The 13,599-nt window shown below is 40.7% G+C and overlaps 1 protein-coding gene across 2 annotated transcripts in view; it reads right to left on the bottom strand.

The window, feature by feature from the left end:
- Positions 1 to 4,977: 4,977 nt before the first annotated feature.
- Positions 4,978 to 13,599, bottom strand: part of slc6a5 (solute carrier family 6 member 5) — a 35,312-nt gene continuing 26,690 nt past the window's right edge. For both annotated transcript variants that reach the window (XM_033624006.2, XM_033624016.2), the window contains 2 exons: positions 11,627 to 11,794; positions 4,978 to 9,350 (listed from right to left, as the gene is read on the bottom strand). In XM_033624006.2, the coding sequence (XP_033479897.1) occupies positions 9,195 to 9,350; positions 11,627 to 11,794 (324 nt within the window). In that variant the 3' untranslated portion in view covers positions 4,978 to 9,194. The remainder of the gene's footprint in view (positions 9,351 to 11,626; positions 11,795 to 13,599) is intronic.

The raw sequence follows: 13,599 nt of genomic DNA, 5'->3' as shown, positions 1-13,599 counted from the left end.
GCGGTCAGAATGATAAATGTCTGAATGTCACCACCTGCAAAACGGAGACAAAGTGTTCTTGAGCACATCAAACTTTATTTTTCTCTCCTGCAGAGATCTTTGATCTTACATTAGCAGGTTGTGAGGAGAGGGACGGAGCTGACAGTACAGATGGCAGCACTTTTCTTCAACAAAACTTTAAGGTCTAAGTGCTTTCGACAGACGGTAAATGATGCTATATCTTAAAAACAAAGAGAATTCCCCCTCTGGTTTGGAATAATGGCATGGGTGTTTTGTTTCTTGAATCTTGTATGAATATCCTCCTGGAGAGTAAGTCAAATTTCCACTGTGAATAACCAACTGATCATTTTAGTCTCATGTTAATCTGTGTAAATAGCTTCATTTAAGTAAGTAATGAAACTTTGTGTAATTTCTGTAATTTAGATTTGTAGCTGAATTTGTCTTTTAGCAAAAATTCTTCCGTACTTTAATTGCTTACCCCCCGGGCGGATCTGTCAAACAGCTGCAGCTGAAGCGGAAGGAGCGGGAGGCATTTTAGTTGTAAATTCAGGAGGCTCATCTGGCTACTCAGAATGAATACCTCTTTGGAGAATAAGCACAGTAGCTTAAATCAACCACAGGTGCAAAATATCAGCAAATAATAAAATGGATAATACACTTATGGAGCATAATCAAAGTGTTCTGTCATAAAATGCAGTGTAGGTGCAGAAATTACATTTAATTCAGATGTCGTCCTCACACTGAGGAAGGGTCGTTTTCATCCTGAAGGGTGACTGTTGAAGATTTCTGAAACTAAAGATTATCAGGGAGGAGAAGGCCAATAATAATGAGGTAAATGTTTTTTCTGCCTGATGCTGGACTTTTGACACATCAAAGAAAATTTTATTGACTCTTAATGCTGTGTGTGAGCAGTGAAAAGAGCAGTCACCCTGTTTACCTTAACAATTTGGGAAGACAGTTAAATTATGGTGATTAAAGGGGATCTATAATGCTTTGCTTATTTTCTGTCATAATGTTACAATGTCGGATATTCATATTAAACATGGCCAAAGTTCCAAATAATGATGAAAAAATATGTAAAAGTTTCCAAAGTTTTTGCTACTTTGGAGACAAGCCGATGTCAGCTCCTTGTTAAAATGTAAACAGGTGAGTTGTATCAATATTCACCCCTGTGCAGGTGTCATGAAGAGGGAAATTAGCATTAGAGACCAAAACCATTTTTGTGCCAGGCTGTGAACATGTTTATTTCTGCTGTAAAGTTGGGCATTTCAACATGGGGGTCTACGGGGACTGACTCGCTTTTGGAGCCAGCCTCAACGGGCCGTTCAAAGAACTTCAGTTTTTGGCACTTCTGCATTGGCTTCCTTTCAGAGCCCCGCAGGTTGCTGCTTGGTGAATGCAGGTGTTCCAGCACAAACAGTATGAGAAAAATAAAGTGTTTTTTGAACATTAAAGCACGTAAACATGTTCCAGAAGGGACTCAAAATACAAGCATGAGCCTGGAAGTGAGCATAATAGGTCCCATTTAAAGGGGAACACTACCTGAATTAAGCTTAGGTGTTTAACCGTAGGCAACTGGACTTGCCTGAGTTTATTGAAGACGTTTCACCTCTCATCCAAGAGGCGTCAGTTAAGTTTTAATTCAGACAAGGACCCAAATGCAGATTCAACAGGCAGACTGAGGTTTTAACAAAAGGCAAGCTTTAATGAGGCTGGTTGAAAAAACACCCAGAACCAGGAGGCAACTCAAAGTCCAAAGTAAACAGAACAAAAAAACCAAACTGAAAACCAACCAAGAAAATACATGATGATCAGGAATGGATGCAGGCAGGATGAACACAGGATGAACAACAGAAGGTAAGCAGGATGAACTGGACCCAGGATGAGAAACACGATCAACACAGACGAACTGACAAAGGAAAACACACTGGTATATACACAGAAAACTAATCATGACATTGGCAAAATGAGTGAAACAGGGACTGGCTAACAGCACAGGTGGAGGAAAGAATCTACAAACTAAAACAGGAAGCAGATTAAACATGATTGAATAACATGAAACAATGAACACAAACAGAAAACTCCAAAACAAAGTCCACAAGATAACAGAATATGAACAAAAACCAGGATCATAACAGTGTCTTCAGTTCTATCAGACTGGCAGGCTTTAAACTTTCTGCATTGTAGGTGGGTGATAAGTGGTGTCCTACAATGACAGCTTAACACCTATTCACACCTGGACCCATCTGAACCCAATGACTTACATGATGGCTGGGTGGGTCAACGACTCACATGTGACCTCAATGACTCTGTAGGGTTCACACCCACACAGAGTTTAAAGTCTGCGACTCAGCACCAGTATGTTAGACCTGAAGAAGCCTCTTGGATGAGAGGGGGAATGTCCTCAAGAAACTCAAGCGAGTCCGATTGTCTACGATACAGCACTTATGATTACCATGACCTAGATGATTGAGAATCTTCACCAACACCTAAATTAAGAATTCAAATATGTTGTTTAAAGTTTAATCACTATTTGTGAACATGAGCTACTCTCTCTCTCTCTCAAAGCCAGAAACCAGAGAAGTGAGTCTCAAACTTGTGATGTCATAGGGTATACAGGCTGGAGCTGCTCTATAGACAATGAATAGTAGCCTGATTTTGTGGACCACAACTTTGGTCTAGACAGAAATATCTCAAAAACTATTGGATGGATCGTCCTTAGAGAATGAGTTCGGGGCCTTTTCATATACCTCCAGGCCAAAATTTCAGTTTACTTAATACTTTTGTGCATGACCAGATACCTGCAAAACTAATAACATTACCATGATCCTCAGCTACTCCTCGTGTTTAACATGCTAACAGGCTGCTAAACATATTAGCATTTATCCTCAAACCACCTCTGTGCATAAGTACAGCTGCACACAGCTTCTAACGTGGCTGTAGACTCTTGCACCCTATTTGCAAGGGACTAGTACAACCTGGGGGCCTCTGGTAAGTTGTAATAATTGTAGAGGTTGTCTGTTATCTTAATCCTGTGCGAATCAGCCATGTCCCGTGCAAATTGGCATCTCTGTGATTTGGGTTCCTATTTAAGTATATTGTTTTCTGTGCCTTGTTTGTTTTTTTCATGGTCGAGAATTATGGCGGCTTCGTTGGGAATTATGAATGAAAGTTTTGACAGCGTATTGGGTGCAGAAGGCGAATCTTGCTACACAGCATGGAGACCTGGGATCTAATTTATAAACACTGTGTAAGCATAAAACGATACCTGAATGAGGAGTAAACCACTTCATACGCAGAAGTTGTGATGTATAAAGACAGACTTGATGGGAGAGACTTTGACCCAAGCTTATGAACATTTTGGAGACGAGATATTGGTGATGCAGATGGTGAGGTGAAAGCCTGATTGTAGAAATTGTTGAATACTTTTTGGCACATGCCATTTTTGGCTTTTGTATGTACATACATTTTTAGTATGAACCCTACGCATTTTTTTATGAATGAGACCCCTGTTCACAAGAAAAGCATGCTCAAATCAATCAGAAGAGCAAAATCTCAAAGACTGTGAGATTTATAACGTGACAATGTATGGCAGAATCAGCTGTTTGTTTGTTTAAACCTAGTCTCGCCACCAGACAATCAGAGATCTCCGCCTTCTGATAGTCTGGGGACACTCCTTTCTAAAGTGTGTTTAACACCCCGGCGAAAACAGCCGGCAACAAAGCAACACCTCTTGCATTTTTTGTATTTCCTTCTCGGAAATGTGCGCTCCCCTTTTCTTGTCCGCAAGGAAACAAACACAGAGAGCTTGAAAATGGATGCCGAGAGATTAAACTCTTTTACACTTTTATCAAACGTGTGCTCATCCGTGAAGAAAATACACTGAATTTTTTCCCGCGGATGTCTTAGTTACAACATGATTGAGCTAACTGGAGTAGTTTCATGTCATATCCGACAACGGGAGGCTTTTAACAGATGACGTCCTGATGTTAGCTTTGCTGCTAGTGTAAGCTGTCCCTGTCAGCTGCAGCCACTGATGCTTTCTAGACATTGTGATTTCCCAAAACTGAATAAATACCACACATAGCAACACAAAACTGCTTTGCTAGCTCAATCATGTTGTAACTAAGATATCCGCTGGAAAAAAATTTTTTTTCACGGACCGTTTAATGAGTTATTACAGACACCGCTAACGGCTAAGAAATACTAATGTTTGTTCAATCACTGTGTTTATAGTCTTTAGAAACATCAGATTAGTCTAACAGTGATACAGTGATGTGAAAAATGTGTACTGTAAGCATCATATCCGGGGGAAATGTCAGCAAATTTGAGTAAAATACAGACTTCGCCTATCCCGTGCAAATGTGCCGCACGAAACACAGATGTAGGGGCACCTAGGTAATACTAGTCTCATGTGAATGGAACTTGAGTCTTGTTTCACATGATGCACACTCAAATATGTGTTCAGAATTATTTCATCCAAAATCTATTTTGCCAAATGGTTCTCACTTTATTTTCCTGCCTCTTCATAGCTAATCAATAAATAAGGCTGCCTGCTTTCCAGCATTGTGTCGGGACTTCTTACTTGTGTATGTGATATACTAAAGTAAGCGCCGCGCTCTATGCAAATTAATTTAAATTGCAAATCAGTTTGTCATGAAATATGCAAGCTTGTCTGCCACAGTCAGTGGTGTTCAGCAACACATGGTATGTACCAACAAACAACATGCCTGCAGGAGCGTTCAAACCAGCTTTCCATTCAGTCTCCTCTTTGATCATGATTTTCCTGTAAACAACAAACAGCATGTAGCATTTTCACACAGCCGTGATGCCCTGAGTTACTCAGCAGCTGAATGTGAAAGTTGATTGACAGGTCACAGAGGGAACTTATTGTGTTAACCTAATTTCCTTTGTCGTTAATGTTTATAGCCCCACTTATACAGCGGGGGTGCTTGTCTAAAAGATAGAGACAACAAAGAAAACAATAACATTTATTTATTGATTCATAGGTTATACATTTCATGATATAATAGCGATATATTATTATTGGCAAAGATACTATAATCCAATTGCATTTCTATACATAAATACAAAATCTGAGGTAGGGCCTCAAAGATTGATGACAGTGAAAATAAATAAATGCATTTCACATATATGATATATATTTCCGTTTTTTTTACATCTCACACCAATTTTTAAAACATATTTGTTATATATCTACTCTCTATTTTTAAAATCAAAGGATGTCATGGGCTGTTGGAGGCACATATCTATATCCATAGGCAGCAGTACCTCACATAGAACACACAGAAATATATGACATTACTCAAGTAATTAGAAATTTAACCTATGCATTCATAGGTCAGACAATAAAGTGCCAAAAAGACACAACAGACATAACAATAGGAATACTTGTACCATATGAGACAGACGATAAGCTATTCTGTGGTGTTATTTTTGAAATACATACAATATTCTACCATTAGAGGACATCTATAAGGCCAATGGTTACCTGAAGATGTTTTGTAACGTATTGGCAAACATCGAGGAACACTACATGGGATATGAATGGCAGTATCTCAACCCTCCTATACGCAGATGACACATTCCTTTTTTCTTCTAAAGTTTGTTTTCGGTTTCCACTACAACCCTAAATAAAGATCTCTTTCTTTGGTTACCTATACTGCCCAAAGCTGACTTGCAGGCAAAGCGAATTGACAGTTACTTTTTTTTTCTTCTTCTTCCTCCTCCGTAAGAAGGACAGCAACCCTCTGTTTCGTAACTTTATGCAGAACAAAAAGCTCCCTAACGTAAACATGCACGGACTTATACTACTGAGAGAGAAAGGACAAGGATTACTATACATGGACATTGAGTTACAGCAACACAAACTGCACATGCAAGCTCTTCAGTGTTATATTTTATAAAGCAATGCGGTTTTAACTGAACCCTTAGCCATTTTTTTCTCAAACCAAAAGCAGAGAAGCCCAGTAGAAATGGAAACACAGAGGACACAAACACATAACTTATAGCTATTTAGCTGGGGCCCTAAGGGAAATCATTAAAATATATCTCAGGGCATAAAAGGCCTTTCATCATTCTTACTGCAAAGAGCATACTGTCCACTACATCCAACACATGATTTAAAACCTGCTCCATCCGCCACCCCTGCTCTCCAGTGAGTGGTTGCGATTGAATTTTTTTTCGGAGCATATTAGTGTTAAAAGTTTTACCCAGCTCAAGTTCACAATTGGTGGTCTAAGATCCTTACACCCATCAGAAAAGAGAAAGAGGAGCATCAGGCCGAAGCATCCTAGGAAAAAAAAAATCCTGTAAATCTCCTCTGTTTCTCTCAGCAATCTACTCTGAGACTTGCCATGCAAACATCTGATTGACAGTTAAGTGGAGTTCAGTGAAACTAATACAGAGACACACACACACACACACGCACAAGCGTACACAGACACACGTTATTATCACATTTGAACAAAGAGAGCTAAACGCGCTAAGTCTTAACAAAAGCAACACTGTGGAGCAGGCACGCTATTTAACAACAGGGTTTTTGTGCTCATTAATTGATTATGTTTTGTATGCAATCTCATATCTGTGCTATTTTCACGTCAAGATTATGAAAAGACATGGCTTAGAGAAATGGTTAGGGAGACCCTTAAAACCTCTGAGTGACTGTAATTGCATCCATACCTGCAACTTCCATTTAAACCACTCAACAAGTAAATGCCTGCAGTGTTAAAAGCATAATAAAGGCGATCAGGACTTTGTGTCAACATGAAAATGAATATCCAACTGGTCAAAGTGTGGAAAGGACTAATTGCTTCTGAGTGGATACATGGTGTTACTGTGTAGGTAATTGGTTGGCAGCCCACAAAGTAAAAGTTGGCTGCCTGTCATGTCACATTTAAAGGGGCTGCAAAGCCAGTCGGGTGCCTGCTGAGCTGCACCGGCTTGTTACATCTGGACTTTAAAAGCCCCAGAAATACTTTTACAGTAGCTCATTTGTGCTGATGATGTCTTAACAGCACAACTTAAAGGGACACATGTATTAAACTACAGTAATTAGACTACAAGCGTGATGGACCACAGTGTGAGCAAGGCGTGGAAAGCCTTTAATTTTCTGCGTTTGTAATTAAAATCTGTCAGTGTATTGACGGTCAACAAACTGGCTCAAGAGCCAATTAAATGTTAATATCAAGGCATTTGAAATTAGAGTTTCATAATTAATCTCAACTAATTTTCCATCTACCTACGTTTTGAAAAGCAAGATACTTGTTTTAGCACTGCACACAGGTGGTCAGAGCAGGTTAGGTCACTCGTACATCCTTATAATCATCGCAAGAAGCATTTAAGCAAGTGAAAGCAAAAAGCAAAGTGATGCTGCATTGAGGTCATCAGGAAGTCGTAGTTTGATTCTGATCCTTTGCAGCACAGTCCAGCGCTGCTTCCAATGTAATTTAACATTAGGATGGCTCTATTCTCTGTTTCCTATGCACTGAATGCTATTATTCCCGCAGCTACCGCAGTAGTCTGGCGGAATCGATTATACCTGAGACCCTGTTTTCACGAGGACACACAGAGAAGCGAGAGGCAAAAGTCTGAAATGGCAAAGAGGTCTCCGGAGGTCTACCACAAACAACAAGAGAAAAAGTACACTTCCAGGGAAAGAAGGAGGCCATTTTCTAATCTAATCTTCATCTACTCACACATAGCAGCTGCTCCTAACATGTGAGGACGCGACAACACACACACACTTACTACTTGAACTTTTTTTTTTTTAAGAAGTGTACACTTTGTACAAGATTTTACACAGCTAGCAGGAGAAACATGGGGTTCAGAGAGACATGAACACACTCACACTCATTCTCTGTCTTGCGCGATCTCTCCTCAGCTGGAGGCTTTACATATATAACTGTATATGTATGTATATATATATATATATATAAATATTTATATATTTTATACTGTTACTCTACTGATGTGATGCACTTTGTAAAGATGGTTTCCACAGATGCTTTGACAAGTTCACAACACATACAGAGATAAATACAACGTCTAAAATATATGCACAGAGTGACTATCAGGTCAGGTTTCCCGGACTTAAAAAGGTTAAATGGCCACGTTGCTAAAGGAAGGATTGACTAGTCTAGTGGTTTCCTACGTTAGGAATGTGTCCTTTAATTTCTAGGATAATACAATAGAGGAGAACAGGAATACAATTTAATAAATAGACAAAGAGAGAGGGTATCACAAATGGTCCCTCGGGTTCAGAGAGAAAAATAGACCCAAGCTTCTAACGTACCGCAGTGTCATTCAGGCCAGAGTGTATCTACTGTAAGTGGTCATCAGGATGCGTTTGCTATTCTATTGGGACGTAAGAGGCACAAATTGCAGATCGTGTAATCTATTTTTGACAAAGCAAAAGCAACTGAGCAGTGTAGCTAGTGTGAATATACATATATACTGCTGGATAGGAACAAAATGTGATACCAGTGCTTTTTTTTTTTTGCTTTTTTTTTCCTTCCAGAGGCAGTTGATATTATTTGTATTGCCGCTGGAAATTTGTACACAGATGGAACAAAACACAGATCCCCGCCGAGCTTGTTGAACCACTGCTTCTCTGTCGCTCAGTTTTCTTTTTGTTTTCCTGTGTCTGCTTGCACCAAGATGATTCATTATCTCTACACACAAATATGACGGCACACGCACACACAAACACACGTACACACATACACACACACACACAACTCCATAGGGAGCAGCTATGGTTGAGTCTAATATTGCAAGTGCAGTCTGAGCTGTGTCATTTTATGACACAATTTTCTCTTGGAATAAAGATCCCTGGGAAGGGTTCTGAAGTAATCAGTGGTCATGTGTGGGGGGGGGGCGATGATAGCCCGTTAACCGAAGCAGCAGTGGAGGAGTAGACTCCACCTGGGCAGCCACTCCTCCGTGAGAGAAGAGAGGAAGTGGTGAGGAAGAAGAGAAGGAAGAGGAAAGGGGAGTCTGTTTCCACATCCACGATACAGGGAGAGAGACAGGAAGCAAAGAGGGTGATGCACAGACAGGAGAAAGAGAGAGGAGGAAGAGGAGGAGGGAAAAGAAGAGGTGGAGGTTGCCCTCCTCCCAGTGCCCCCCTGCAGGGGTTGGAGTTGGTGAGTGTGGTGCTGTCCTGGCACCTGCTACTGGTAGGAGCCAAGCTGGAAGTCCTTGGGGGGCAGTTTGAGGCCCAGGGAGTTGGTTCCCAGGGGGTCGATCATGTTCTTGTAGCGTTCTCCGCGGTGCTTCATCAGGAAGGGACCCCAATCTGGCTGAGGGGAGCAGACCAGCTTCAGACGCTACAAGAGGAGAGGAGAGGAGAGGAAAGGAAAGGAGGTACACAGTGGGTTTATACGGGGAGAGCAGATACAGCGAGTCATATCTGTAGTGGGGGGAGGGGCACAGAATTGTTTTCAAGCAACCCAATCAGCAGAAAAAATGTTTGCATTGAATGTTTCTGCAAACCACACATACGCTGCATTTGTACGTTATTTTGTAACAGATATGTTACTGTGTTCTCAACAATGCTGTGGTGAGGGTGTGGTTAGGGTCTACCCACAAAAACTACTTGGTTACAGTTAGGAAAAGATCATGTTTTGGCATAAAACACCCACGTTTGGGAGCTAAAACATGCTGTGAAACACTGTGATGTGTCGGTGAAATATACCCAGGTTCCCAGACACAAATGCCGCTGGAAAACACCACGATGTGCCACTAAAAACACTCAGGTTTCGTGGTTCAAAAACCAAAGTGCCGCAATATGTTCCATCAGGGTCACTGAAAGACAACCAGTGCTGTCGTTTGTTGGTTTCGAACAGTAGTCTGCAGCGTTCTGCAGCTTGGCAGGCATCTCTCACCTAGGTGACACGCCAACAACCATCCCCTTCACCTTCCGATGATAACGTCAGCTAATATTTCATGTCACTTTAGAAAATAGATACTGATAGGATACGTATGAAAAAAGCAAACTAGGGCTCTCAAGCAATTAAAAAAATAATCTAGTTAATTACATGCTCTGTGATTAATTAACCTAAATTAATCATATACATCAATTTTTGCTGTAAAAGTATTTAAAAAATTAAATTCTAATGAATTTTGGCAGATGTGTCGAAGTAAAGCTGCTGGACTGTGGACACAATTGTCCCCCTGTCTTATACCACCCAAACTGTTCTGCAGTCCATTTTGTAAGGGAGTTATTTAGTCGGTCATCTGAACACCTGGTCGAGTGTGTCTTGACAAGGCTGGCTGCTAGCACTAGCATCAGAGGCTGTGCTAGCTCAGACTTCTGGGTTCTCTGCCAAATGCTTTGCGTTGAGGTGACATTTCAGACTTTCAGTTCTCTGATGGAACAAAAATTCCTTACTGCAGAACCTGCAGAGAACATTAACCCTCAACAGATCCATCCAGGTGGTTTTTAAATGTAAATGTTCCATTCACGGGGCCGAGCAGCATCGTCTCGTCTGCCTCCATCATGTGACAAAGCCAATGTGGCCTTCAATGACTCACTGACTAGTGCGTTATTTTTTTTCTGTGATTAATTACTTACTACTTACTACTTATTAATTACCTTTTAATTATGTTAATATTAATTATTAACGAAATTAACGCATTATTTTGACAGCCCTGGTGCAAACGTATTCCTGGTATGCAGGAAACATACAATGCCAACATTTTGTTGGGGTGACTGGGCTGTTTTCCTAACATGGACATGGGACGAAATGCAAATTTCATGTCATTATTATCCAGACCAAAATAATGTTGATTTACTTGGCGATAATCATCAAAATATGATCTTTTGCATTTTTTGAGGACGGTGCATTTGCAGCCTGTTTTTGCACAGTCTCTGTTATTGTTTGTTGCCCAGCAGTCACTTTGGATACTGCTGGACATATTCACGATTATCCACTAATGAAAATTAACCACAATCAAGTTTTTGAGTGTTTTTTATCATGATCTGCAATAACATCATATATTGTACCATCCCATCTCAACAATAAGGTTCTTAGGTAAAGATTTAATGAATGCATTCTCTCAAAATCAATAAAAACCCAAAATAAAAAAAGTAAAATAAAAAAAATATATATATACATATATATATACAAAAGCTATTGGGTTACCCCCGCTCTGCTTGTAAAACATCATCAGAACAAGTTGTTCTGCAGCAGTACCACACAGACAGTATCACTCTGATGAACAAGTAAAAACTATGATGATTATGTATTCACTACAGTCAAAGAAAGAAAAGAGATTAAAATGTAAAGTTGGAGGATGGCATGTGATTGAGGTTGCTGTCAGAGCTGCTGAGGGAACAGAGACGTTAGGAGAGAAAGTCACGATCATCACCATCCATTAATCTGAGTATTTAAAAGGGACCTGCCGGAGTCCCAGAAAAATGTCCAAATTAATACTCAGCCAGCAGCCCGCCTCCCTCTGCTAATGAGCAAAGGATGAGACTATTGATTTCTCCGACAGTGTGTGTGTGTGTGTGTGTGTGTGTGTGTGTGTGTGCGCGTGAAACAGACCAAAACAAAACTTACGTAACAATGTCTGGTCACGGCTTTGTCTCAATTATTACCTCGATTAAGGTGCCGGGGGCGAGGTGCATCTTAATGGCGAACATGATGGGGATCCAGATGACGGAGCAGATGACCATGAGCCAGCCCAGAACCATAGACCAGGTGGGGTAGGTGTAATCCTCGTACGTCATTACCTTCCACTGGTACAGACTCAGTCCCAGGATGCCCTGTACAGAACCGGAAACCAAGGAGATTGATGTTAAATGAGATGAATTTTCTCTGTTACCTTCAAGAGCTACTGCCGCAGTGTCCTTGAGCAGCATCACTGCAGCTTCTGCTCCAGTGATGCTACTCAGGGGTCACAAGTATAAGGCAGTGGTTGTGCTGGTCAGTTGTGTTTGCAGATTTTCACAGAAAGTTATCCACAAATTTCAAAAGGAGAAGATCATTTATCACATGCAAATTTGTTTCCTGCAGCTCTGCAGGTTCGAGTAAATCACTTCAAATGACGAGGTGTGTGAAGCTGTAACTTTGGGGTCATCCCTATGTTTCCCGGGTTCTATGTTTCCCGGGTTCTATGTTCCCCACTTAACCCTGCAAAATAGCTTCTATGTTCCCCGCTTACACAAAAAGGGTTCTATGTTTCCTGCATGGTTGAGCGGGCAACATAGAATGAGTGAACAAGTTGACCACCAGCTCTGGAATCCAACCTGCATATATAACGCTTTTTCAATTTACAGGCTGGTTTTGCTTAACGAGGCAAAATGATACAAATCGAGGACCCCGGTCTCAACATTAGAAACCCACTAAATATGTACAGTAGTTTTTCTCCCTGCCATGAGTTGCTCATGAGTTCCTGCTTGGTTGATAGACTGTACATTGTGATGACGTCACAGATTTTCTCAGATCAAGGAAAGTCTTAAAAATATGAAACCACCATGGCTCAAAATTCATAATTCATTCATAATTTTTGTTGTTTTGTTTGTTTGCTGCAATACAGCAAGTGGCCACTAGGAAAGAAATGACTGCAAAGCTGAAAGACTTTCCGAGGGGCCTGGTTCTGTTCCAAGCTTGCTCAACGTTTATTGGAGCACAGAGCAAAAAGGGGCGGGACTTGGAAAGGGCTAATTGCAATATAATTAGTACGAGTAATTTTTATTACCACAGCTACAAACAGTGTGAAAACAGTTCAGGTATCAGCTATGGGTATTTACAGATGCTGGAGATACCCACTGTGTACGAAGGTAGGTGATTGTGAGAGCGTGCGAATACTGAGTTGCAGGCAGCACCATATATGGTAGCCGCAGCTAGTTTAAAACCACCTCAAGTGGTTTGAAGACTAGAATTAAATAACTGCGTACTGTAGGTACACAGTTAAAGTTTAACTGGAGGTCAATTCAAACAATGGGGAAAAAACCCTCAATCCTTCAGTGTAACAAAATCTAACAAATCACTCTACGATTTTTCCAAAGCCAGTGGGATGTTTAACTATAAAAGAAAATTTATGAGGTCATTTATTAATAAATGCCTTTTCTACATCCTTCAGCAAATCCTGATTGGTAAAAATCTCATAATAACGGCCCAAATGTTATCCTACTTTTATGGTCTGATGTAGCCTGCACTGAGGGAGGATTGTGAAGTAGATTTATTCCCAGTTCACTGTACTGAACACAGGACACATAGCTAAAGCTCTGTCCACTGTTCCATAAAAGAGGAGGACAGATGATTAAAACTGAGACTAATTTTTACTATATGTGCAGTGAGTAAAAATAAAATCCACTGCCTATCCACAGCAAATTTGGCTGAAGAGGATTAGAATAAGAGGAGGAAAATGAAAACAAACTGAAAAAAGAGGGCAGGCAGAAATAGATTAGCCTGAGGTTGTGCATCAATGAGCTCCCCGAGGAAATCTGATCTCCCTTGAGAGCAGCGAGATGACCAGCCGGCCCGACTGCTGCTCCATTTGTCATCGTTACTTCTGCTTTGGGGCTACAGTGGCTTCCATTACAATTACTAACATGAATGCTGGCCA

This window comes from Epinephelus lanceolatus, chromosome 2 (genome assembly GCF_041903045.1).
Source record: "Epinephelus lanceolatus isolate andai-2023 chromosome 2, ASM4190304v1, whole genome shotgun sequence".
Taxonomy (NCBI): domain Eukaryota; kingdom Metazoa; phylum Chordata; class Actinopteri; order Perciformes; family Serranidae; genus Epinephelus; species Epinephelus lanceolatus.
This window is presented reverse-complemented; position numbering and strand designations above follow the sequence as displayed.